Below are 25601 nucleotides of genomic sequence, written 5' to 3'. Positions count from 1 at the left end.
TGTGTGTGGAGCCTATATCCATTAAAATGAACATTACCTTCTTCCTGTGGATTCCCCTCACCTTCAAAGTTCTATAGTCTGCAATTCCTGCTACTGTGCTTATTGAACTCTAGGCATATCCTTGTCTTCCTCCAATGCCAATTGTTCCCCAATCACATCAGTATCCTCACTCTCCTCTTCTACTTCAATCATGAAGATTTGTGATTTTTTATGCTTCAGATAGTTATCCGGTGTGTACTTTTCATCGCAAATAAAACATAATCCCTTTGCTCTTCTGGCACTCATTTCTTCTTGAGATAGAAATTTCCTTACTGGCTTCTGGACACTGGAACCAACATTTTCCTGTGGAGTCTCCTTCTTGTTTTGAGGAAAATGTTTAACCGTTTCCGTCGTATTGCCACTACTTCCCTGCTTCGTATGAGACACCCCCGTCGTTGCTGTCTTAGGTGTAGGATGAGCCTTCTCATAGAGCCGTCCTAACACCAGACATTATCACACTGTTTGTGGCTGGAACATGCGGATGTGCATCTGAGTATCCATGCGCAACCCTGCAAGACATGCACACACCAAGTAATCCTCTCATAAAGTCACCCTCGTCCTGATCAAGTCAAATTTCAGATGATAATCCATGATCTCGTCAGTTTCCTGCAAATGCCTTCAACTCTGCAATCGGATCTTCCAACACATCCACAAACCTCTCCCTCATTAATAGCTTATACGAACCCCAATCATATAACAAACTCTAACCAAACAGAGTCTGAACTAAAGCATGGTACCATACTGCAGCATGACTATCAAAATGCATAGGTGCCATCCTTACCTTAGAATCACTTGGTGTAGAGTCTAGAACAAAATAGTCCTCTGCCTTATAGATCCATTCCAAAAAATGATCACTGTCAAACCTGGGGAAATCCACCCTTCCTAAGCAAGTAACTCATGGGTAGTGACCAGGACCAAAAAAATCCACCGCCATGTTGTTGCTCAAAAACCCCACCACTCGCATCTGGCATGGCCAACACTGCCAGAGGACTACGCGCACCTTGAGACCTCGAGCTTGAGGAAGCCTGCTGACCAGGAATCATCTTGATCATATGAATCATGTCGGCAATTTTTCGATCTAGCTTCCGATCTTGCTCTACAATCGCCAAATCTATCGCTTTGGTGCGATCGAGTAAGTTCCTTGCTTTTCCAGGGTTTTCTGCTTCACACTCCAATGTATGAGAACCATCACCGATGATGTCGTTCTTGTTCACCTGTGATCGCGTCTCCACCATGTTTCCAAGGATGCGATAGCTCTGATACCAATGTTAACGTTTAATCAAAACATACTCGCAACGGTAAAACAGAGTAAACAGAGGAAAACAGAGGAAATGACAGAGTTGCTTATTTGTTGAAATAATCCGATAGAATGAAACAACGTTCACTGGGAACGCAGATTCACCTTCTCACCTGCAAAAGTCTCGGAAGAGATGCTCCAGCAAAACGATGAGGGAAGATAGTTCTAGAAAGTTCTTAAAAGTTTACAACTCTGAAAATGCATAAAAGATAATGATGAGGTAACACTGCTCTTATACTGCCACCACATTAACAGTGTTAACCTCTTATTCCTGTTACTTGACGTTGAAAACCTGCAACTTCTGCCACCTGCACATTGGCAGCTTTATTATTCCTTCTTCACGCGCCCGTCACTCTCTTATCCAAAACCATATGCTCCACGTGCGCTAAATGCCTCATTCGCTATATCAAAACCCCCCCTGTTTGAAGAACCTTGACCACAAGGTTCAAAAGCCTGGAACTTGCGTTGTAGATCATACAAAAACTCCCAAGTAGCTTCCTCCACAGTTTCATTTTTCCACTGTACCGATACCTTTGTAACAGCACGGCCGTGACGTTTAACCATTTGGCGATCCAAGATTTGCACTGATTCCTTGACAAAAATATATAAAACGATAGTTGGTAACTGTGATGAAGTAGGAACATCACCAACCGCTGCCTTGATCTGTGAGACATTAAAAACCGGATGGATCAAGAAGGAGTCTGGTAACTGAATTTTGTAGGCCACCTTACCACATCGGTCAATAACCTTATAAGGACCGTAATATTTTAGAGCCAACTTCTGAGTAGACCTCATCACAACATAACCTTGACGATATGGTTGCAGCTCCAGGTCACTCTCTTATCCAAAACCATATGCTCCACGTGCGCTAAATGTCTCATTCGCCATATCAGCTCCACCACAACAAACCCTAATTGGGCAATAAACGAAAAGACTCAAACACAAAACAAGATTGCTTAAAATTCCCCAATTTTCTCAGATTCGTCTCTTTTTAACACCAAAATACATGGACACATTACAAAATTCAAAAACCTAAGATAAGATTATAAGGAAAAACAAATATATCAAATTGGGTTTGATCAATTCTCTTACAGGGAACGTGATCTGAGAGTGAAAAGAAGAAAAATGAGAGCTTACCTTCGAGAGAAAGCTAGGAATAAGCTCACAAAATCTGAAATCCAAAGGAAAATGCCGCCATCAAATCTCTTACCAAGGTTATTTGATTGTTTCACCTCTCATGTCTTCTTCTTCTTCTTCTTCGAAGCTTTGGCTATCGACATGAATCGAGAGAGACGAGAGAGTGAATCAGACAATAAAAAAATAAAACAAAACTTTTTTTCATTTTTTTTTTACTCAGCCAATCACAATAAACATCTAATTTAACGACCGATGATTAATAAAACTGAGCTTTATTGCATTATATTTATTCTATTTTATTATTAGCAAATTTATAAGAAATTCGCTAGATACACTGTTGGAGGTGGTTTATTCAATATGGATGCTCTTCAGAAAGATTTGTTTTTCCTCTCTTATCTTTATCTCACAATCACATTAACATATACATATATATGCGTTGTAAATTTACAAGAGAAGCTAATGTATAGTTAAGAGCATCTCCATTAGTTATATTCGATAAGTGCCTAAAGATTTTCTTTTATAATTAATTCTAATATTATGTAACTGTGGGTGTCTTAAAAGTATCAGAAAATGTTTTAAGTATCTATTTGAAAACATTTTTGTTTACTTCCAGACACTCTCAAGACACTTTTAATTAAATAATATTAAAATTAATTATACAAAAATAAATAGACACTCAGCAAAAAATGACTCATGGAGATGGTCTACAACCATCTTCATCTGTGACAGTTTGGAGATGTCTTTTAAAACTTTTAAATATAAAAATAATAAAAAATATTATAAACTTGTGTTATCTCACTAAAATTGGTGTAGGCGCATGGACATTTAGATTCCAACATGTGCAAGTGTTTCTAAATTTAATATTAAAATATTTTTAAGACATAATTAAAGAGATGACCGATAATGGTGTTCTAAAGAGCATTTTTATTGGTGTAGCCCTGAGACGGATCAAGATATGTGTTTTTTTAGGGTATCCAGATTTGTTCCGGATCCGGCCGGATACACGAAATCACTATCTGAATTTGGCTCCGAAAATTCCGGATTCCGGATATCCTTAAAAAACCGGATATCAGCGGATATCTGGATCCGATCTAAACTTTTTTTTCATTGATTTCGCCATGTCTTTTTCTCTCTTTCAACTCCTTTACTCTAGATCCACTCTCATTCTCTCTGTCTTTTCCTGTTATTTACCCTCATCTCTCTTTCTCGTTAGATCTCGATCTAGGCTATAGTTACGTTGGATTTTTGTGGCGAGAGAATAGCGGTTTTGTTCTGCATAGCTGATTCAGCGAACCTCTTTGTCGTGGAAGCCCATTCGTTTTCAGATCTTGTAGATCCGCGAATCAAAAAAAATGATGAACAGACAAATCGAACAGAAGAAGTGTTAGATCTGTTAATTTCTTTCTTTTCATAATTGTTTCAGTTCATTCCCAAATTAAAAAACAGTGAAAAATCGAGAAAGGAGAACAAAAAAATATCTAGTAAAGTGAACTGCTCCTCAAATTCTATGAGAGAGAAAGAGACTAAAAAGCTTAATGGACCAGTTAATGACTTTGACCCATACGAATATTCTATAGCCCATTAATACTCAATAGTCCACTAATAATATTAGACCCATTAACAATACATCCGGATCCCGGATATCCGGTGCACATTTTTGTATTATCCGGATCTGGCCGGATCCTTAGTTTTAATATCCGGATCTGGATCCGCTTGAGTGGATATCCTATTTTTTGGAACGGATCCCGGATTGGATGCCAAATACTGGATAATAGGTCTCAGGGCTAGGTATAGGTGTCTTTAAAAAAAAAATATATATATATATATATTGTCATCCTAACATTAATTAAAACATTGGTAACCCAAACCTGAGGAAAATTGATTACAAAAATAGTATCCGACACTAACAGTCTAGAAGAACGAGCTAAACAATCAGCCTTCACATTGGACGTCCGAAAATCTTGAAGAGAGTAAAAGAGGGCAAGAAGGCACTAAGAGCATCTCCAACCCATCTCTATATTTTTCTCTATTTAAGAGGCAAATATAGAAATCCCTATTTTAGAGGTAAATTTGCTCCAACCTACCTCTATTCTTATAAAGAAAAAAATAGCAATCTCAATTTAATAGGTGACAATAGAGGTGGGTTGGAGTAAAACTCACTTCTATTATAGAGTTTCTCTACTATAGAAGAAAATATAGAAAAACTCATTGGAGATGGTCTAAGTGCCTGGGATATCCAAGGAATTCTGGTGAACCCCAGGATAACCCTTAAGACTACATTGGCCTCCTCCCACAATAATTGTTCGCCTAAAGCCTGATTAATAATATCTAATGGGTCTGACTGAATCCCTTAAAAGACCTTTCTATTCCTATCCTTCCATAAGAACAATACAAGCCAGGGTATTTAATGATGAGTAGCTCCTAGAGCCAGAGAGAAAGTCCCACACCCAAAAATAATTCCAAAGTTGAGTACATCGACTCAGTTGGAAAACTTTCTTGAGGCAACGCTACCAAAACCGAATCCAAAATTTGACGGGAATGTGAACACTAAGAGTGTATGATTAATCATTTCTGCCGCAAAATCACATCTTTTACACAACACGTATCACAATGAACTCCCTGATAAGCTAAGTGTTCCGTCACTGGGAGAGAACCCCACGCTAATATTCCAAAAAAGTGTTTAATTTTTGGCGGGAGGTTCCAAGCATGAGCCTTTAAGGCAGTATAACTCGGACTGTACTTGATTTTGGCCGTCATGGCTTGAGCTAACTTATAACCCGACTTAACTGAGTACGCTCTAGATTTTGTATAATGCCATACCAGCCGGTCTGGCTTGAACAATTTGCTAATAGGCAAACTTCTAATAACTGGATATCCTCCTCATCGATAAACTCTTGGAGAATAGGCAAATGCTACTATCTAGAAAACGGATTAATCAAGTGATTAACCATTAAGTTTGGATGTAATTGTTGACCCCTACCATATGCTGGTCTAGGATGTTGGTCAGGAATCCAAAGATCGCACCAAACCGAAATACTACACCCTGACCCTAACATCCATCGTGCACCTCTTTCCACTAAACTTTTAGTTGAGAAAATACTTCTTCACCAAAATGAAGGATAGTACGGCTTTCTTACCAGCAATGGGTGTTTATTCCTAAAATAACGACCCTTAAACACCCGAGAAAATAAGGTCTCTGGGAATTGAATTAAATGCCAATACTGCTTAGCCGACAATGCATTATTGAGTTTATCCAAATAACGAAACCCCAATCCGCCATCAGTTTTATCTTTACACATTTTGTCCCATGCCACCCATTGAAGACCCCGATCTTTCCCATCATAATTCCACCGGAAATTCGAGATAGCACTTGTTAACTTTGTTGTTAAATCCTAAGAGAGTTTAAAACAAGACATAACATGTGTTGGAAGGGCCAAGGCTACCGACTTAATCAGAACTTCCTTCCTTCCCTTGGATAAGTATTTAGCCGTCCAGCCATTAACCCAATCATTCAACATGTCCTGAGCATTACCGAAAACTTTATTTCTTGAAACCCCAAGATTCTCGGGAATACCCAAATAGGAGACCATACCCCTCCCTTAGAAATCTCAATCCAATTTTAACTTATCCTTAATCGCAGTTGTAACTTTTTTACCAAACATAATAGAAAAATTTGTCAACATTTACCTCCTGACCGGAAGCTTTACCATAGTTAGCTATGATATTCATGACCGTTGAAAATTGTTCTTCATCTGCTTTACAAAAAACAGACTATCATCCGCAAAAAAAGCAAATGGGAAATAGGAGGACAATTGCGGGCAAGCTTAATAACAGTAATTTTTTCCTCCCTCTCTACCTTCTTAATAAAAGAATTAAGCAAAGACTTAGAATTAAAGTATAGAATAAATGAAATATAAATCTAACAACCCCTAAAATTGCCACCTAAACTAAGATCATCTCCCCCCCCCTTTGATTATCCTTTTAAACCCAACTAGAAAACTACTCTAGTATGTTTAAGGAAATCATCAAAGCAAGGTTGAATAAACTCATAAACATAAAAAAATAAATAGAGAAAAGAGTTTTAGATATTACTTCAATGATTATAAACAAGGTGTAAGATCTTCTTCCTTTAGAAACAATAATAAAAGTAAAACGAATATAAAGAGAACTGGTGGATCTTCAAAGCTTCAAAGGAACGGCAAGCAAGAGAGCTTCTCTGGTCTTTCTAAATGCATACTAAAACTATAGCTAAAATGGGTAAATTAATGATGTTATCAATAAGTAACCGAACTCACACACCACATTATCCATGAATCCATTTTGCATTAAAGCCTAAACTAACTAAGACCACCTCCAAAAAGTTACATTCTACACGGTCATATGCCTTACTCATATCTGTCTTGAAAGCCAAAAAATCCGATTTACATAACCTATTAGTTCCATGAAACATCTCTTGAGCAATCAGGATACTGTCCATGATTAACTGTCCTGAAATGAAAGACGATTGAATTTCCAAAATTATTTTATGTTACATATTGTCTTAGATATTTTTTATGATTAATTTATTATTAGTTAATTGAGTGTCTTAAAAAAGAGATGTTAAATGGTTTTTTGTAGACTTGTAATGGATAACTAAAGTATTAAATACTAATTATTTTTCTTATTTTATAAGTCACTAAAAAATATTAAAGAATCAAAGAGTAGAAAAGAGAGTAGAAATGAAAAAGAGTTTCTCAAGGTAGATAATTAAGAGCATTTACAATAGGAATTTCTCACAAAATTTTCTAACTTAAAAGAACTTTAAGAAAATGTTTACCGAATAAAAAAAAAGAGAAACTTTCCCATACATGAATTTCGAGCCAATATCATCTTTTCAACTCTCCGGCGTCGATGTAGCTATGGCTCGTCGGTGTAGCTCCGGGTCGTCAGCGTCGGGGGATCTTGCTGCTTCTCTCTGCTTCTTTCTCCTTTTTAGCTCTTCCTTATTAACCTTTTTCCCATTTTTCCTAATCTTTTGCTACCTTTCTCAATCTATTATGTCAACTCCAAATCTGGGAAATTCCTCAATCAACAGTTGGATCAGGATTCCGGTCAAACTCTCCACCTTATCTATGTACCCTGTCTTACTATCTGCGAATCTGAAGTCCTCTGCACTACACAAATCACGTTTTGTAATTTTGTTTTCACATGGAAACTTCACCTTGGCTTCGTTGATGGCAGAAGAGCTTGTGCTTGTACCATCAGCTGTGTCTCGCCGGGGGAGGATGTCGACGGCGTACGGCAAGGGTTTTTTTAGGACCACCATTTTCAGTTCTTCTTGGACCTCCGCTTCAATGACAAACTCTCCAACAGTTGGATCATTCATTGCAAATCCTGGTAATTCCTCTGACCAGCCGCCGTGCATCGAGCTGTTTGTGGCCACCAAAAGGAAACCCTACTTTTTCTTACCAAAAGGAAACCCTACTTTTTCTTAATGGACCTGATTCATGAAGTCGGTCCATTAACAGTTTCTCACCTTCAGTGTAGTGACCCTCACTACGGAATAAAATTTTCCTGACGAATTGACCCGGAAGGGGATCAAAAAGGAAGGAAGTTACGGGAGACGGGAAAGAACCCGCTAAAAATAATATTTTATTAAGCGGAGTTAGTGGAGTTGAAGAAATTAATTAAATATTCATAGTGGAGGAACCACTAATGAATTATTTAATTGGTGGAGAGGAAAGTGGAGAGGAATATTCCCACCCACCCGATTTTTGTCCCAAGTTAGTGGAGGAATTATTTAATCACTCAAGAGTGTGAGTGGAGAAGAATATTCCTAGATGCCATCGAAAATGTGTGAGTGGAGGAGAATATTCTTGATTCCCTGGAGAATTTAGTGAGCGGAGGAGAATATACTTTGACGCCATGCGAGTTGGGTGAATGTAAGCGTGACACATCGCCCCCTGAGGTGTCATCACCACACGCCTGAGACATGAGAAGGCGACACCTCACCTCTTTTGCATGTCTCCACTACTTCACTCAAGACTCTATAAATAGCCTCATTCTTTCTCATTTGGAGAAGAGAAAATAAAGGAGTGCCAAGGGCTGTCGAGAGTGCGAGAGAAGAGAAGGGAGCGAAGCTCTGGAGAATTGTTTTGAGAAGTCTCGCCGATCAGTTGCTGCATCTGCAAAGTGAAGATTGAAGCTACCAAGGATTCCAACGGTTTCCTCTTGGGTTCTTCGACAATCTGTGAATTCATGGAGCATAGATCTGAACTAGATTGTTGTCAACGACTCAATCTAGTGTCAGTTTGCATGTGCATATAGTTGCATTTCTGCTTGATTTTCTTGTTAGAATTTCTTGTGTTTTGCATGCACCTTGAGTTGGTTGCTCAGTGTGGGATGTGCTCCATGGTAGATCTTATGCATGATTGCGGATCTGCATTTTAGATATATTGCATGTGAGGTTAAGTGGTGGTATTTAGTGATTTATAAGTTCTTTAAGGCTTATAAACTTGAATACCCACTTTTGGTGAGGACTTGGTGTGTTATAAGTTCTTTAAGGCTTATAAACATAAGTACCCATGAAAATAGAAGGTCTTAGTGTGTGGCATTGTGACAGGAGGTTCAACAGCCATAAGCACACTATGACAGGGATATGTCTGACCTTCGCCCGGTTGGTTACGACATGCATCATACATAAGTGTTGTGTTGCATGTCGAATGCTCGGAGAGACTTGGTTAGCTACCATGGCCGGAGCTCTACACGACGGTGTAGTTATGTGGAAATCTCCGATTGCATGCCGAGGTGGATGCAATGCGGAGAAAATGGGTGATTGGCGAGAGGCAGCATATATGGGCCATAGTAAACTTGTTTAAAAATATTTTCTTTTTATTCAAGTTTGCATGTTTGTAGATTGCTTGCATTTGTTGCTTTTAGCTTCTGCATGTTTTCTCTGCTTGATTGCTTGTTGTGTGTTGCATGATTGATTCCGTGTGATTTTGGGGTTGGGATGAGAATCTAATCTTCTGCAGGGATCCCTGTTACTCACTAAGTAATCTTAGATTACTTATGATAGTGTTTGTCCTGCAGGCAACCAGTAGAGGGTGTTAGAGGGCGTGTTGGACGATAGGAGCCCGGAAAGTAGATTTTGTGCATTTGTGTAAAGAAAAAGTATGTTATATTTTATAAGAAAAATCTGTATAATCTTTTTGGCAATAGGTCTGGCCATAAACGCTTCAAATATTTTGCTAAGACTTCTGAATTATTTTATTTAATAAAAGAATCGGTTTTATATTCGAATACGAGTATCGGCTCATAGATCCTTGTCCGGGACAGCGCAACACTTGGGCATCGCGAAGGTATAAAAGCCTAAGTGGTGTCTATAGTGGTGGAGACCTCGCTGATGGTCCGGCCAAGGCCATAAATGGGGTTTAGAACCTTGGCCGGGTCGTTGGTGGTTGTTTCCAAGTGACGTCTCAGGGCCGTTCTGGGTATTTCCGGCCATAAGACGGTTCGGGGGCGTTACATTCAGCCCATCTTCCAAAAAACCAAGTCCACCTATTCAAATTCATTGACAAACTCTAGCTCATAATTAGCTCTAGATTGTGTCTATCTTCTCTTTGGCCGAGACTCTTCTCGAGCGATAAACCAATTAGACTGCTAGGTTTTCTCATTCAGTTAGTTAGATCTCTAGTATCTGCTCTTATATGGTAATCACCTCTGCTCCCGTGGTTCCGAGGTTTCTTGACGTTTCAGCTCTAAACTCTTATTGCCAACAACTTGATTATGGCTATAGAAGACTCTTAGCCAATAGTCACCATTTGTCAATACTAGCAAGCGACTTTAGCCACCATTCAAAGACCTTCAATCCTATATGCTTTGCTTTTCTGAAACCATTAGAAAGCATCACCCTTCTTTCGCCGGTAAAATTGAACTATAACTTGTCCATGTCATGCTAACTACAAAATTTGTGTGGAAGCCTTAATCTCCATGGTTATGGCTCTTATGCGAGAGAGACTCTACCTGTTATGTTACGGTGTGAGATATACCTTTGGTGCATCCTTTTGATAGCTTCTTTTGAGAGTTTCTTTGCTCCCAAGTTCATGAAGTTTCATGGTTTGGCCTTTAACTACTTAAAGGAGCTTTTTTCGCGCCAGCAAGACGCTTAGCAATGAATTCATTATCAACATCACCTAGTCTTTATTTGATAGGGACCATCTAGTTTTCATTGAACTTCTCGTGGAAAACTTATCGACACACCTTGACCTCTCATGTAACATTTTCTTTTTAGCTTATGCTTCAAAGCTTTTTTGGATTAATCGTCGTTTTATCTTATTTTATTTTTTTGTGATATTGAGAAATGTTTTTGTATCTTTTGTTTTAGACTTTAGATCTCTGTACCCTGCTCTTATAGTTATGTAAATGAAATCAAATATTTCACCCCAAAAAAAAAACTTTAAAAGGCATTCTCATTTGTTTTGAAAAACTTTTACAATAAAAATTATTATTTTATATTTTATTAATTTTTTTGTTGATGATAAAATTGGATGAGAGACTACCAATGCAAATGGTCTAATAACAAATCTGTAAGAAACCACAGTAATACAATATCATGTTTTTAATGACAAATTTAATTTTAAAAATAAAATTTTAAAACATAACTAAATAATATTGGAAATTTTAATATTTTATTAATTAGATATATATCCAAATCGGTCTCTCCACCATCTTATTCTCCTTAATAATAGACTTTTATCACTATTGATCATCATCTTCTTAGGTTTCACTATTCTTAATATTCTAGTTCTTCATGTTTCATTCCTAATCTCTTGATTTGATACTTTCTTCAATATCATTCTCTTTATAATTACGGTCTAATCAGTTTATATATATAGCTAATGGATAATAAATAACATAAACAAATTTTAATAATTTTGTTGACAAAATAGCATATCCATCCGTACGGATGATGGCATCTACAAAAAATGGTTTATATACATCTTGAGAGTTGTACACAATAAATACATAAATAAATACAAATTTGTCCTGTTACTAAATAAGTAAATAAAGATTACGTGCCTATCTCAAAGCTGATGTGTAAGAAACATGCACACAAATAAGCCATGCAAAATGAAATGTGTCGAGTCTGTTCATTAATATGTTTTCTTTACAGCGTGAAGACATAAAAGTAGCAATTCAAGTGTGTAAACTGTACATAGTCGATTCTATATACCTGGTTCTTGTTAGAATCAATTTATCCTTCAATAACTTTAAATAAACAAAATTCAAATAAATATTCTATAAATAGCTTTACATAACGCAAGTAAGAAACCACAAAAAGTAGGAAAGAAAAACAAAAATGGCTCGAGTCTCTTCTCTTCTTTCTTTCTCCTTAACACTTTTGATATTTTTCCATGGCTCCACAGCTCAGCAGTTTCCAAACGAGTGCCAACTCGACCAGCTCAATGCGCTCGAGCCATCACACGTACTGAAGAGTGAGGCTGGTCGCATCGAGGTGTGGGACCACCACGCTCCTCAGCTCCGATGCTCAGGCGTCTCCTTCACACGTTATGTCATCGAGTCTAAGGGTCTCTACTTGCCCTCTTTTGTTAACACCGCGAAACTCTCCTTCGTGGCTCAAGGTACGTACGATTCTGTCTATTTCGAGACTCGAATTCGTGACTCTATGGTCCATGCTCTTTAGAACAAATACATTGTTAGGGATTCATATTTTGATCAAAAATGCACTATATATAGGAAGAGGTCTTATGGGAAAAGTGATCCCCGGATGCGCCGAGACATTCCAAGACTCATCAGTGTTCCAACCACGCCAAGGCAGACAGTTCGAGGGTCAGGGTGAAGAAGGTCAAAGCCAAAAGTTCCATGACATGCACCAGAAAGTGGAGCACATAAGGAGCGGTGACACCATTGCCACAACACCCGGAGTAGCACAGTGGTTCTACAACGACGGACAGCAACCACTTGTCATCGTCAGCATCTTCGATCTAGCTAGTCACCAGAACCAGCTCGACCGCAACCCAAGGGTACATATAAACCAAAACCTCAAAAATATATCATTATCTAGTCACAAAATAACAAAAAAGTGATGTGCTTTTTTTGGTGTGTGTTATGAAGCCATTTTACTTAGCCGGAAACAACCCACAAGGCCAAGTATGGCTACATGGACGAGAGCAACAGCCACAAAAGAACATTTTCAGTGGATTCGGACCTGAGGTTATTGCTCAAGCTTTGAAGATCGATCTTCAGACAGCGCAACAACTTCAGAACCAAGATGACAACCGTGGAAACATTGTCCGAGTACAAGGTCCATTCGGTGTCATTAGGCCACCTTTGAGGGGACAGAGACCTCAGGAGGAGGAAGAAGAAAGAGTAGGTAACGGTTTAGAGGAGACCATATGCAGTGCCAGGTCCGTTGATAACCTCGATGACCCGTCTCGTGCTGACGTGTACAAGCCACAGCTCGGTTACATCAGCACTCTCAACAGTTACGATCTCCCCATCCTTCGCTTCATCCGTCTCTCAGCCCTCCGTGGATCTATCAGTCAAGTAAGTTAAAAATATATATTATATAATATAACTAAAAACCAAGTAACATTTGCATGCATATGAATGAGGATGGATATATTGAAAAGTTCGGTTCGGTTTATCTGAAACTCTATAACCAGTTTAATTGAGTTTCAAAATATTTTGGTTTGGTTGGTCTCAGTTAAGGTATCGTTCGCTATAATTATATGTCCATTTCTACATTTAAACATGACTCTTCAAACGTGTTTGCGTGTAGAACGCAATGGTGCTTCCACAGTGGAATGCAAACGCGAACGCGGTTCTTTACGTGACAGATGGGGAAGCGCAAGTACAGATCGTAAACGACAACGGTGACAGAGTGTTCGACGGACAAGTCTCTCAAGGACAGCTTATTGTCGTACCTCAGGGTTTCTCGGTGGTGAAACGCGCAACAAGCGACCAGTTCCGGTGGGTCGAGTTCAAAACAAACGCAAACGCACAAATCAACACTCTTGCTGGACGAACCTCAGTCATGAGAGGTTTACCATTAGCGGTCATAACCAATGGGTTCCAAATCTCACACGAAGAAGCAAAGAGGGTCAAATTCAACACACTCGAGACTACTTTGACTCACAGCAGCGGCCCAGCTAGCAACGGAAGGCCAAGGGTGGCTGCAGCTTAAGAGCTTAAAAATGTGGCGTTTAACAGTGAGCCTCTACGGCTCTACTGTTAAAGGAAGTTAAATAGTAATAATAATGTAACTAGTTTTTGTCGAGGTTTTTACTTGTAAAATGCAACTTCTTTTCTGAATAAAATCTCTTTTTGTTTTTCTCGATCGTCTCTTTATATTTTACCACTGTTTAAATTTTAAAACCTTTTATAATTTATATATTATACATACTTATTGAAATCTTGAGAAAATGAGAACTTTTTTTGTTGAAGAGAACTTAACCTTTATCATATTCGAGTTTATATGACCGTTAAATTGGGAGATCAATGAGATTGATCCAAACCGAGTCGAGATCAACGAAGACTATGAAGGGATCAGGTCGAGGTTTGGTAATGGAAGTGTTGTGGATTTGTCAATATATTAATTTAGGAAATTACCATTATTCCTATATCTATATAAACCGATGTCGTTATGTTACGAGAGTCTAACAATAATTCTTCATAAATACTTTGTGTTCTTATTTTCGTTATTTCATGAAAGTCAAAGATCTAACCTCTTGCACTTTTGATTAAAATTCAAAACCTAGCTTAACCCCCTACTACAAGAAAGTAGGTTGTATTTGACGGCCAAATCCATCGATTAGCTGTCGTCTACAGGTTGTATCGACAAATTTCCAATGAAGTTGATCAGTGTTTTATGGTGTGGATAAAATTTTCGTCGGATTGTCGGTCAGAAAATCCGTAGGTAATTAAGTTTTTGGGTAATAATCCATTATTTGGTTAACAAAAAAGTGTCATGTAACTGAAGCGTGTCTAATATGAGTTGAAGAGATGTCAAAACAGGCAGTACCGGTTGATATTCCACGTCTATCAACTAAAGATTCCATGCAACCACTTTGAAAAAAGTTTAAAATCTCTCAATCCAGCTTTCAACGTACGGAAAGATTCACCTATACCTATCTTGTAAGCTCTCTCAATAGTCTGTGAAGATATTACTCACTTGTTGGATAAGCTTCATCATTGCTTGGAGCCTAAAATATCCTTATCAAGTTGGATAATTGGACAAGAAGGCTCATCATCATAATCTTATTTAGAGTTAGGAGGTATCTAGTTCTAATAGGAATATGATTAGTAAAGGATTTCTAGTTCTATAAATAAGATTGTTGAATTGTGATAATTATTAAAAAAAGCATAAGAGCTTGTGAGATGTTTAGTGAACTAAAGACCGGTGAGCAAACACTTATATATGACATCTACTTTATTCCTAAACTAAAGAGCAATATTTTGAGTTTGGGACAGGCAACCAGGTATGGCTGTGATGTTAGGATGAGACAGAACTACCTAACACTACACATACGATTCTTATGGAATAAGGTCTCCTAACAGACTTTATAGAATAAATCTCAAAATTGGTAAACCGGCCTGCTTACATTCAAGAAGCGAAGAAGAGACATGGAGATGGCATGCAAGACTCAGTCATATCAGTTTCAAAACCATCAGAAACATGTCAACAATGGAGATGGTCTTTGGACTGCCAAAGATTGATAAGGAGAATCAACTATGCGAGTCATGCCTAGTGTGTAAGTGATATATCATGGTTTTTGTGGTTTTTAACCATGATATAAGGAGTCTTTTAGTGTCTTTTCATTTGTTTCTAGATTGTTTTTGAGTCTTTATAGGTTTTTAGCATGAAAGGAGCAGAGTGGAGCAGTTTGGATCATTTTGGAGCAATAATCTGGAGGAAATCAGCTTGGAGTCGAATATGAGAGAGGGCATCGATCGACACTAGAGAGCATCGATCGACACCCTTGTTGCCAACGAGAAAAGAGCCAAATTTGGAAGTTTTACAAATTGCCCGAAGTTTTCCATATTTGCAAGACTAGTCCCTGACGTGTTTTAGGACATATATATATAGTTTTTAGGTTTTCAAAACCCTTAAGTTTTATTCTACCAAGTTTTATTTTTTCTGCAACCCTGAGAGATTTTTGAGAGCTATTGGAGAGAGAGATCTGCTTTGAGAGAAGAATTTCTTGAACTCCTTCCTTACTCTTTTAAATTCAATTGCATATTATTCAGAATTATGTCTTGTTCTTCATTGATTATGTCTGAGTAATTTGCTTGTTAGGTTTAGGGTTTTTCACAGGGATTTTATGAATTATTAGATCTGTTTATTTAGGATTCTTTATCTATCTAGATCTTCATCTTAGGTTGTTCTTCATATTAATCCTTGATTGGCCATCTAGAATTAATACCCTAGGAAAATAAATTGATATGAGAATATAATTGATTTTCCTCATAAAACCTTTTGATGAGCAAAATTATTTATTGCAAAGAGATTTGATTTAATAATTTTGTGAGCAATCTAAACCTGATTTTATTGCTGATTTATTACCTAGAATTTTACAAAGAGATTTGGATTTTCTGGTTTTAAATTTAGATATTATTTGCAGTGAGAACTGATTTAATTTACAAAAGTGTTTAGAGTTCTAGATCTGTTCTTAATTGTTTGAATCCTAATTTATTATTTGATTTAATATTTCATAATTTCCTGAGAAATTCCCTAGGCTTAGCTTTTTGATCTTCTGAATTTACAACAGCTTTTATTTAATATTTTGCATTGCTTTTATTTTAATTCAATTTAATTTGTTTAGCATAATTGAAAAACTCTATAATTTATTGTGTAGACTTGAGTCCTTGTGGAATTCGACCCCTAAGTACTGCATTGACCTCTTAATTTGAGAGAGTAGCTCTAGGGTTTAATTTGAGCATATCAAATTTTGCCCCAGACTTAGCCTTTGCTTGCCCTCAAGCAAAACATAAACTTAGACCTGTGAAAGAAGTTTGAAAACAGGGAACTCACTCAATTGCATGATGATTCTTATTCACACTCTTCATTTACCTGACTCAAGAACTTACTTCTTATACTCAACCATGATTAGCATCAACATTCCTTACTCAAATCCCACAATCCTTTGGAATCTCTGAAATCTCCATTGTCATCTCATTAGTCAATATTAAAGCATAAATAAGGTGAATTCTTACCTTGGATGTATTGATCAGTGGCATGTGGACTCTCTTCAGGCCAAAACATTCTTCTTACATCTCCTTTCCTCTCTCTTTTCTCACTTCTTTTTATTTTTCTTTTCTTATTTTTTTCTAATCAAAGGTGTAAGCGAATACCGGAATCATCGGTAATTTACCTACCCCTCGCTTCCAAGCTTTGTGTGATCATTTGACTCAAGAGTAGAATAATGAGGTCACTGGTAATTTACCTACCTCTCTAAACTGATCAAAATCATCTCATCTTTTATTCTCTTTTTTTTTCTGATCTTTTTTTTTTGTTTAAAGCACTGAAGGGAAGAGAGAGGGGAGACATACTTTGAAAAATTGCATTGTCTTGTATGGCCTGAAGAAGAAGTCTAGTCCACTGATTTCCAACCCCAAAGTAAGAGATTAAGTCCGGTTAAAATCCTGATAAAGGTTGAGACAACGTTAGATCAATCAGATATCCATTGAATAAGGGCTTTCAGGATTGTTGATAAGGCTCATAGTTTTTCTAAGCTTCAGTTCTGAGATCAAGCATAAACAAATAATCATTAGAGTGTTAGCCAAATAAGAGAAATCATTAATCAAGATCATAATTCCCAAAGACAAAAAGAAAAATTTTGAAAAATTTGACTCAAACTTTATGGTTTTGACTGACACAACTGAAACTCAAAAACAGAAATCATAGTTAGTAACTAACCTCTCCCAGACTTAAACAACACTGTCCCCAGTGTTATCAAGTAAGAGGAAAGCAAGAATAAAAATAAAATAAATAAAAATCAAAATCAAAAGAAAAAGAAAACCTACCAGTGGGTTGCCTCCCACTAAGCGCTTGTTTTCAGTCATTAGCTTGACTGTGTTGGAGCTCAGGCATCCGGAGGATCAGAACATGGCATTGAGGTCCTCTTCATCCAAGGTGGTGTATAAGCTTTAGGTGCATGAGGCTTGCCAAGGATGTGAGGAACAGGACCAGGGTGGGATTTAGGGATTGGTTTGCCTCTCTTATGTCCTACAAAACCATCAACAGAAGAAACAAGCACTCTACGATAATCTCGTGGCTTGGTTAACTGCAAAACAGTTTTTCTCTCTTTGAAATTCTTGTTGATGATAGGAGGAGGATTAGGTGCAGAAAAGGTGTACCTTTGCCTTACCTGAGGACTCTGGAGGGTGGAATGGGAGACTTTCCGTTTGGGAACAGGTTTCTGTCTTGGAGCTTCAACTTTGGACAAGCTTTGTCTCGGATGTGGAGGAGTGTCGATCGACACCCTCTTGGTGGCATCGATCGACACTGAGCCTGATGCTCGTGTTGCAGAAACTTTTTCAACAGAAAAAGTCTGTCCATCAATAGTAGGAGCTCTCCTCAGTTTATCCATCTCAAAACTCATACTCAAACCATCCACATTCAGTGCTATGTGTCCCTTCTGCACATCTATGATGGCACCAGCTGTAGCCAAGAAAGATCTTCCTAAGATGAGAGGATCTTTAGGCTCTTGATCATACTTCAGCACCACAAAGTCAGTGGGAATCATTAAGTTGCCAACCTTAATTGGAATATCCTCTAAAACACCTTCAGGAGTTCTCCGGGAGCGATCAGCCAAGATAAGAGAAATCTGAGTTGGCTTGAATTCTGTCATCCCAAGTCTCACAGCAACAAAATGTGGCATCAAGTTGATGCTAGAGCCAAGGTCACAAAGTGAGTGAGAAAACCTTCCTGCTGAGATAGAGCAATCAAGAACAAAGCTTCCAGGATCTGGTAATTTCTTAGCAGTCCTACATTGAATGATTGCACTCACTTCCTTAGAGACAACCACCTCCTGCTTCTTCTCCTTCTTCCTCTGTGAAGGCTGGTTTAACAGAATTGCACTGACATCCTTAGTAAGCAGTGCTCCTTCTTCAGGGCTCAAACCATTGGATACCATTCTCTTTACATAGCGTTTTAGTGGTGGTGAAAGCTTCACTGCATCAATCAATGGCATCTCAATCATCACCTTGTCCATCATTGCCTTGCATCTAGCTTCCTCCATCTCCTGCTTAGACTTTCTTGGCTTGGGAAAAGGAACCTTAGGCTTGTAGACCCTTTCAGCAGCTGGAACCTGAGATTTCACAGCTTTTAGTTTCGTCTGAGATGAGTGTCGATCGATACCTAGGTGGTGTCGATCGACACCATCATCTGAAACCGAGAATTTTGTCGATTTTTCACCCAGCTCGGCAGAAGCAATTTCAACAGCATCTTCATCCCTCACAGATATGGCATTGCAAGCATGTCTGGGGTTTGACTCGGTTGTTGCTGGACATGCTTGCAATGCCAGACATGTGAGGGATGAAGATGCTGTTGAAATTGCTTCTGCCGAGCTGGGTGAAAAATCGACAAAATTCTCGGTTTCAGATGATGGTGTCGATCGACACCACCTAGGTATCGATCGACACTCATCTCAGACGAAACTAAAAGCTGTGAAATCTCAGGTTCCAGCTGCTGAAAGGGTCTACAAGCCTAAGGTTCCTTTTCCCAAGCCAAGAAAGTCTAAGCAGGAGATGGAGGAAGCTAGATGCAAGGCAATGATGGACAAGGTGATGATTGAGATGCCATTGATTGATGCAGTGAAGCTTTCACCACCACTAAAACGCTATGTAAAGAGAATGGTATCCAATGGTTTGAGCCCTGAAGAAGGAGCACTGCTTACTAAGGATGTCAGTGCAATTCTGTTAAACCAGCCTTCACAGAGGAAGAAGGAGAAGAAGCAGGAGGTGGTTGTCTCTAAGGAAGTGAGTGCAATCATTCAATGTAGGACTGCTAAGAAATTACCAGATCCTGGAAGCTTTGTTCTTGATTGCTCTATCTCAGCAGGAAGGTTTTCTCACTCACTTTGTGACCTTGGCTCTAGCATCAACTTGATGCCACATTTTGTTGCTGTGAGACTTGGGATGACAGAATTCAAGCCAACTCAGATTTCTCTTATCTTGGCTGATCGCTCCCGGAGAACTCCTGAAGGTGTTTTAGAGGATATTCCAATTAAGGTTGGCAACTTAATGATTCCCACTGACTTTGTGGTGCTGAAGTATGATCAAGAGCCTAAAGATCCTCTCATCTTAGGAAGATCTTTCTTGGCTACAGCTGGTGCCATCATAGATGTGCAGAAGGGACACATAGCACTGAATGTGGATGGTTTGAGTATGAGTTTTGAGATGGATAAACTGAGGAGAGCTCCTACTATTGATGGACAGACTTTTTCTGTTGAAAAAGTTTCTGCAACACGAGCATCAGGCTCAGTGTCGATCGATGCCACCAAGAGGGTGTCGATCGACACTCCTCCACATCCGAGACAAAGCTTGTCCAAAGTTGAAGCTCCAAGACAGAAACCTGTTCCCAAACGGAAAGTCTCCCATTCCACCCTCCAGAGTCCTCAGGTAAGGCAAAGGTACACCTTTTCTGCACCTAATCCTCCTCCTATCATCAACAAGAATTTCAAAGAGAGAAAAACTGTTTTGCAGTTAACCAAGCCACGAGATTATCGTAGAGTGCTTGTTTCTTCTGTTGATGGTTTTGTAGGACATAAGAGAGGCAAACCAATCCCTAAATCCCACCCTGGTCCTGTTCCTCACATCCTTGGCAAGCCTCATGCACCTAAAGCTTATACACCACCTTGGATGAAGAGGACCTCAATGCCATGTTCTGATCCTCCGGATGCCTGAGCTCCAACACAGTCAAGCTAATGACTGAAAACAAGCGCTTAGTGGGAGGCAACCCACTGGTAGGTTTTCTTTTTCTTTTGATTTTGATTTTTATTTATTTTATTTTTATTCTTGCTTTCCTCTTACTTGATAACACTGGGGACAGTGTTGTTTAAGTCTGGGAGAGGTTAGTTACTAACTATGATTTCTGTTTTTGAGTTTCAGTTGTGTCAGTCAAAACCATAAAGTTTGAGTCAAATTTTTCAAAATTTTTCTTTTTGTCTTTGGGAATTATGATCTTGATTAATGATTTCTCTTATTTGGCTAACACTCTAATGATTATTTGTTTATGCTTGATCTCAGAACTGAAGCTTAGAAAAACTATGAGCCTTATCAACAATCCTGAAAGCCCTTATTCAATGGATATCTGATTGATCTAACGTTGTCTCAACCTTTATCAGGATTTTAACCGGACTTAATCTCTTACTTTGGGGTTGGAAATCAGTGGACTAGACTTCTTCTTCAGGCCATACAAGACAATGCAATTTTTCAAAGTATGTCTCCCCTCTCTCTTCCCTTCAGTGCTTTAAACAAAAAAAAAAGATCAGAAAAAAAAAGAGAATAAAAGATGAGATGATTTTGATCAGTTTAGAGAGGTAGGTAAATTACCAGTGACCTCATTATTCTACTCTTGAGTCAAATGATCACACAAAGCTTGGAAGCGAGGGGTAGGTAAATTACCGATGATTCCGGTATTCGCTTACACCTTTGATTAGAAAAAAATAAGAAAAGAAAAATAAAAAGAAGTGAGAAAAGAGAGAGGAAAGGAGATGTAAGAAGAATGTTTTGGCCTGAAGAGAGTCCACATGCCACTGATCAATACATCCAAGGTAAGAATTCACCTTATTTATGCTTTAATATTGACTAATGAGATGACAATGGAGATTTCAGAGATTCCAAAGGATTGTGGGATTTGAGTAAGGAATGTTGATGCTAATCATGGTTGAGTATAAGAAGTAAGTTCTTGAGTCAGGTAAATGAAGAGTGTGAATAAGAATCATCATGCAATTGAGTGAGTTCCCTGTTTTCAAACTTCTTTCACAGGTCTAAGTTTATGTTTTGCTTGAGGGCAAGCAAAGGCTAAGTCTGGGGCAAAATTTGATAAGCTCAAATTAAACCCTAGAGCTACTCTCTCAAATTAAGAGGTCAATGCAGTACTTAGGGATCGAATTCCACAAGGACTCAAGTCTACAAAAAAAATTATAGAGTTTTTCAATTATGCTAAACAAATTAAATTGAATTAAAATAAAAGCAATGCAAAATATTAAATAAAAGCTGTTGTAAATTCAGAAGATCAAAAAGCTAAGCCTAGGGAATTTCTCAGGAAATTATGAAATATTAAATCAAACAATAAATTAGGATTCAAACAATTAAGAACAGATCTAGAACTCTAAACACTTTTGTAAATTAAATCAGTTCTCACTGCAAATAATATCTAAATTTAAAACCAGAAAATCCAAATCTCTTTGTAAAATTCTAGGTAATAAATCAGCAATAAAATCAGGTTTAGATTGCTCACAAAATTATTAAATCAAATCTCTTTGCAAGAAATAATTTTGCTCATCAAAAGGTTTTATCAGGAAAATCAATTATATTCTCATATCAATTTATTTTCCTAGGGTATTAATTCTAGATGGCCAATCAAGGATTAATATGAAGAACAACCTAAGATGAAGATCTAGATAGATAAAGAATCCTAAATAAACAGATCTAATAATTCATAAAATCCCTGTGAAAAACCCTAAACCTAACAAGCAAATTACTCAGACATAATAAATGAAGAACAAGACATAATTCTGAATAATATGCAATTGAATTTAAAAGAGTAAGGAAGGAGTTCAAGAAATTCTTCTCTCAAAGCAGATCTCTCTCTCCAATAGCTCTCAAAAATCTCTCAGGGTTGCAGAAAAAATAAAACTTGGTAGAATAAAACTTAAGGGTTTTGAAAACCTAAAAACTATATATATATGTCCTAAAACACGTCAGGGACTAGTCTTGCAAATATGGAAAACTTCGGGCAATTTGTAAAACTTCCAAATTTGGCTCTTTTCTCGTTGGCAACAAGGGTGTCGATCGATGCTCTCTAGTGTCGATCGATGCCCTCTCTCATATTCGACTCCAAGCTGATTTCCTCCAGATTATTGCTCCAAAATGATCCAAACTGCTCCACTTTGCTCCTTTCATGCTAAAAACCTATAAAGACTCAAAAACAATCTAGAAACAAATGAAAAGACACTAAAAGACTCCTCATATCATGGTTAAAAACCACAAAAACCATGATATATCAGTAAGCAAACTCGTCAAGCTGTTGCATCTGCAGCAAAATACAGAGCCACAAGAGCACTGGAGCTGCTACACGCAGACTTATGTGGATCTATATCACCAGCCACATTAGCTCAAAACAGGTATGTCTTTGTGATTGTTGATGATTACACTAGATATATCATATATGTGGACTATTTTGCTAAAGGAAAAACGTGAGGCATTTGAGAAGTTCAAAGCATTTAAAATCCTTGTGGAGAAGGAATGTGACAAGATGATCAAGACTTTGCATATTGATAGAGGAGGGGAGTTTACCTCAAGAGAGTTCCACCGTTTTTGTGAGAAAAACGGAATTTTGAGGCACGTGACAGCTCCCTACACTCCACAATAAAATGGGGTAGTTCAAAGAAGAAATCGTACCTTTATGGAGATGACAAGGAGTATCTTGAAAGCAATGAGGGTTCCTAATTACTTATGGGGTGAAGCAGATCGTCACTCTACGTATCTGATCAATAGAGTTCCTACAAGAGCTCTAAAAAATCAAACACCCTATGAATGCTTTAAAAACAAGAAACCAAGTGACGATCATCTTAGAGTTTTTGGCTGTCTTGCTCACGCAAAGATTGAACCAGTGAACATGAAAAAGCTGGACGATAGGTCACAAACGCTGGTACATCTTGGAATAGAGCCTGGATCAAAAGCTTATAGACTTTGAAATCCAACGACTAGGAGAGTTGTTGTAAGCCAAGATGTATTTTTTAACGAGAATGATGGTTGGAATTGGAAGGGAGGCAATGAGGAGGATAATAATGCACGAGGAATGTTCTGCATGACTTGAGGGAGGAGTCATTGATGGAGGTCATGGTCCATATGTTAATGGCGGTGATAAAACAGAGAACAATTCTGGGAAAAATGCTTAAGAGGAGCTAGATGAAGTTAACAATGATGAAGGATCTGATGCTGATCACGACGAAGGTGATAATCAGCCTGCAGAACCTGCAGAAATTATTCAACAACCTCAACTTCGACGATCGGAAAGACCAGTCAAGCGTCCTAGTTATCTTGATGACTATGCACTTCTAGCAGATATTTAATGCGAGAGGCTTCTACTATCTATCAATGATGAACCATTGAACTACGAAGATGCAAAAGGATTAATAGAATGGACAAAGGTGTGCGAAGAAGAAATTAGCTCAATCAACAAGAACAAGACCTGGACATTAGTAGAGACACCAAGAGGAGTTAAATTTATTGGTCTTAAATGGTTTTTTAAGATCAAAAGGAATGCAGATGGATCAATCAGCAAGTTTAAGCTCGTTTGGTTGCAAAAGGGTATGCTCAACAAGAAGGGATTGACTTCGATGAGGTATTCGCTCCGGTAGCTCGACTTGAAACAATTATGTTGCTTGTTGGTTTGGCTGCTTCTCATGGTTGGGAGATTCATCACCTCGACGTCAAGACTGCATTTCTACATGGGGAGCTCAACGAGGATGTTTATGTGTCTCAACCCGAAGGCTTTGAAAAGAAGGGAGAAGAATATAAGGTTTTCAAACTCTCTAAGGCTTAATATGGTTTGCGACAGGCTTCACGGGGATGGAACACAAATCTTGATCAGATTTTGAAAAGTCTGAAGTTTAAGAAGTGTTCAAAGGAAAGTGTTGTGTACCGCAAGACAGAGGGAACAAAGCTTCTTATAGTTGTTGTTTATGTTGATGATTTGTTCATCACTGGGAACTCGCTAGTGATTATACAAGAGTTCAAAGCATCTATGTCTTCAAAATTCGAGATGAAAGACCTTGGTAAGCTCACTTATTACCTCGGCATTGAAGTGTTGCAGAGTGAAAACGGCATTGAATTGAAACAGGAGGGATATGCAAGAAGGATACTAAAAGAAGCCAGATTGTACAAGTGTAACTTAACTCATATTCCTATGGAGTTTGGTTTAAAAATGTCCAAAGATCAAAACGAGAAGCCTAAAGCTGATGCCACCATGTATTGTCGGAGAATCAGTTGTTGAGGTATTTATTACATACTAGGCCTGATCTTGCTTTCTCAGTTGGAGTGGTGAGTAGGTATATGCAGGATCCAAGAGAATCACATGGAGCTGCACTTAAACAGATCTTAAGATACTTGCAAGAAACTTTGGCTAATGGTTTGTTTTTTAAGCGTGGAGGATCAAAGGACATTGTTGGCTACTATGATAGTAGTACCAACGTTGACCTGAATGACGGTAGAAGCACTATTGGTTATATGTTTTACTTTGGGGAATCACCAATCACTTGGTGTGTGCAAAAGCAACAGACGTTTGTCTTATCCTCCTGTGAGGCCGAGTTCATGGCCGCGACAGAAGCTGCAAAACAAGCCATTTGGCTCTAGGATTTGCTGAGTGAGATTATAGGACAGAGTACCAAGAAGATGATCTTGTACATCGACAACAAATCCGCCATATAACTTACCAAGAACCATGTGTTCCATGGTAGAACCAAGCATATTCACAAACGGTATCACTTCATCCGAGAATGTGTTGAAAATGAACAAACTGAAGTAGTGTTTATTCCTGGAGAAGAACAGAAAGCGGATATACTCACTAAAGCCCTTGCAAAGATTCAGTTCAAGGAGATGAGGAGCTTCATTGGTGTTCAAGACCTCACTAAGAAGAACTTGAAGCTTAAGGGGGTGAATGTTGGGTAAGCTTCAACATTGCTTAGAGCCTAATATATCCTTATCAAGTTGGATAAGGACAAGAAGGGCTCATCATAATCCTATTTAGAGTTAGTAGGTATCTAGTTCTAATAGGAATATGATTAGTAAAGGATTTCTAGTTCTATAAATAAGGTTGTTGAGTTGTGACAATCTTTAAAAAAAGCATAAGAGCTTGTGAGGTGTTTAGTTTTTGAGTTATATTTCTAAACATCAA

The 25601-nt window shown here is 38.1% G+C and overlaps 1 protein-coding gene across 1 annotated transcript; it reads left to right on the top strand.

Moving 5' to 3' along the window:
• Positions 1–11551: 11551 nt before the first annotated feature.
• Positions 11552–13812, top strand: LOC147919605 (12S seed storage protein CRA1-like). The gene is made up of 4 exons (XM_087505084.1): positions 11552–12096; positions 12212–12498; positions 12590–13021; positions 13257–13812. Exons 1-4 carry the CDS (start codon positions 11814–11816, stop codon positions 13659–13661), a joined length of 1407 nt encoding a protein of 468 aa, XP_087361210.1. The 5' UTR covers positions 11552–11813; the 3' UTR covers positions 13662–13812.
• Positions 13813–25601: the final 11789 nt, after the last annotated feature.

This window comes from Camelina sativa, chromosome 20 (assembly GCF_030686135.1).
Source record: "Camelina sativa cultivar CO46 ecotype springtype chromosome 20, ASM3068613v1".
Lineage (NCBI taxonomy): Eukaryota > Viridiplantae > Streptophyta > Magnoliopsida > Brassicales > Brassicaceae > Camelina > Camelina sativa.
Note: the sequence above shows the minus strand (reverse complement) of the source record. Positions and strands in the feature narration are given on the sequence as shown.

What these genes read in the sequence shown, in the direction of transcription:
- LOC147919605 (XM_087505084.1), top strand. Translation starts at nt 11,814, where the DNA reads ATGGCTCGAGTCTCTTCTCTTCTTTCTTTCTCCTTAACACTTTTGATA. An exon ending in ACTCTCCTTCGTGGCTCAAG is followed by an intron (nt 12,097 to 12,211) that starts GTACGTACGATT and finishes CACTATATATAG; the next exon opens with GAAGAGGTCTTATGGGAAAA. An exon ending in TCCGTGGATCTATCAGTCAA is followed by an intron (nt 13,022 to 13,256) that starts GTAAGTTAAAAA and finishes GTTTGCGTGTAG; the next exon opens with AACGCAATGGTGCTTCCACA.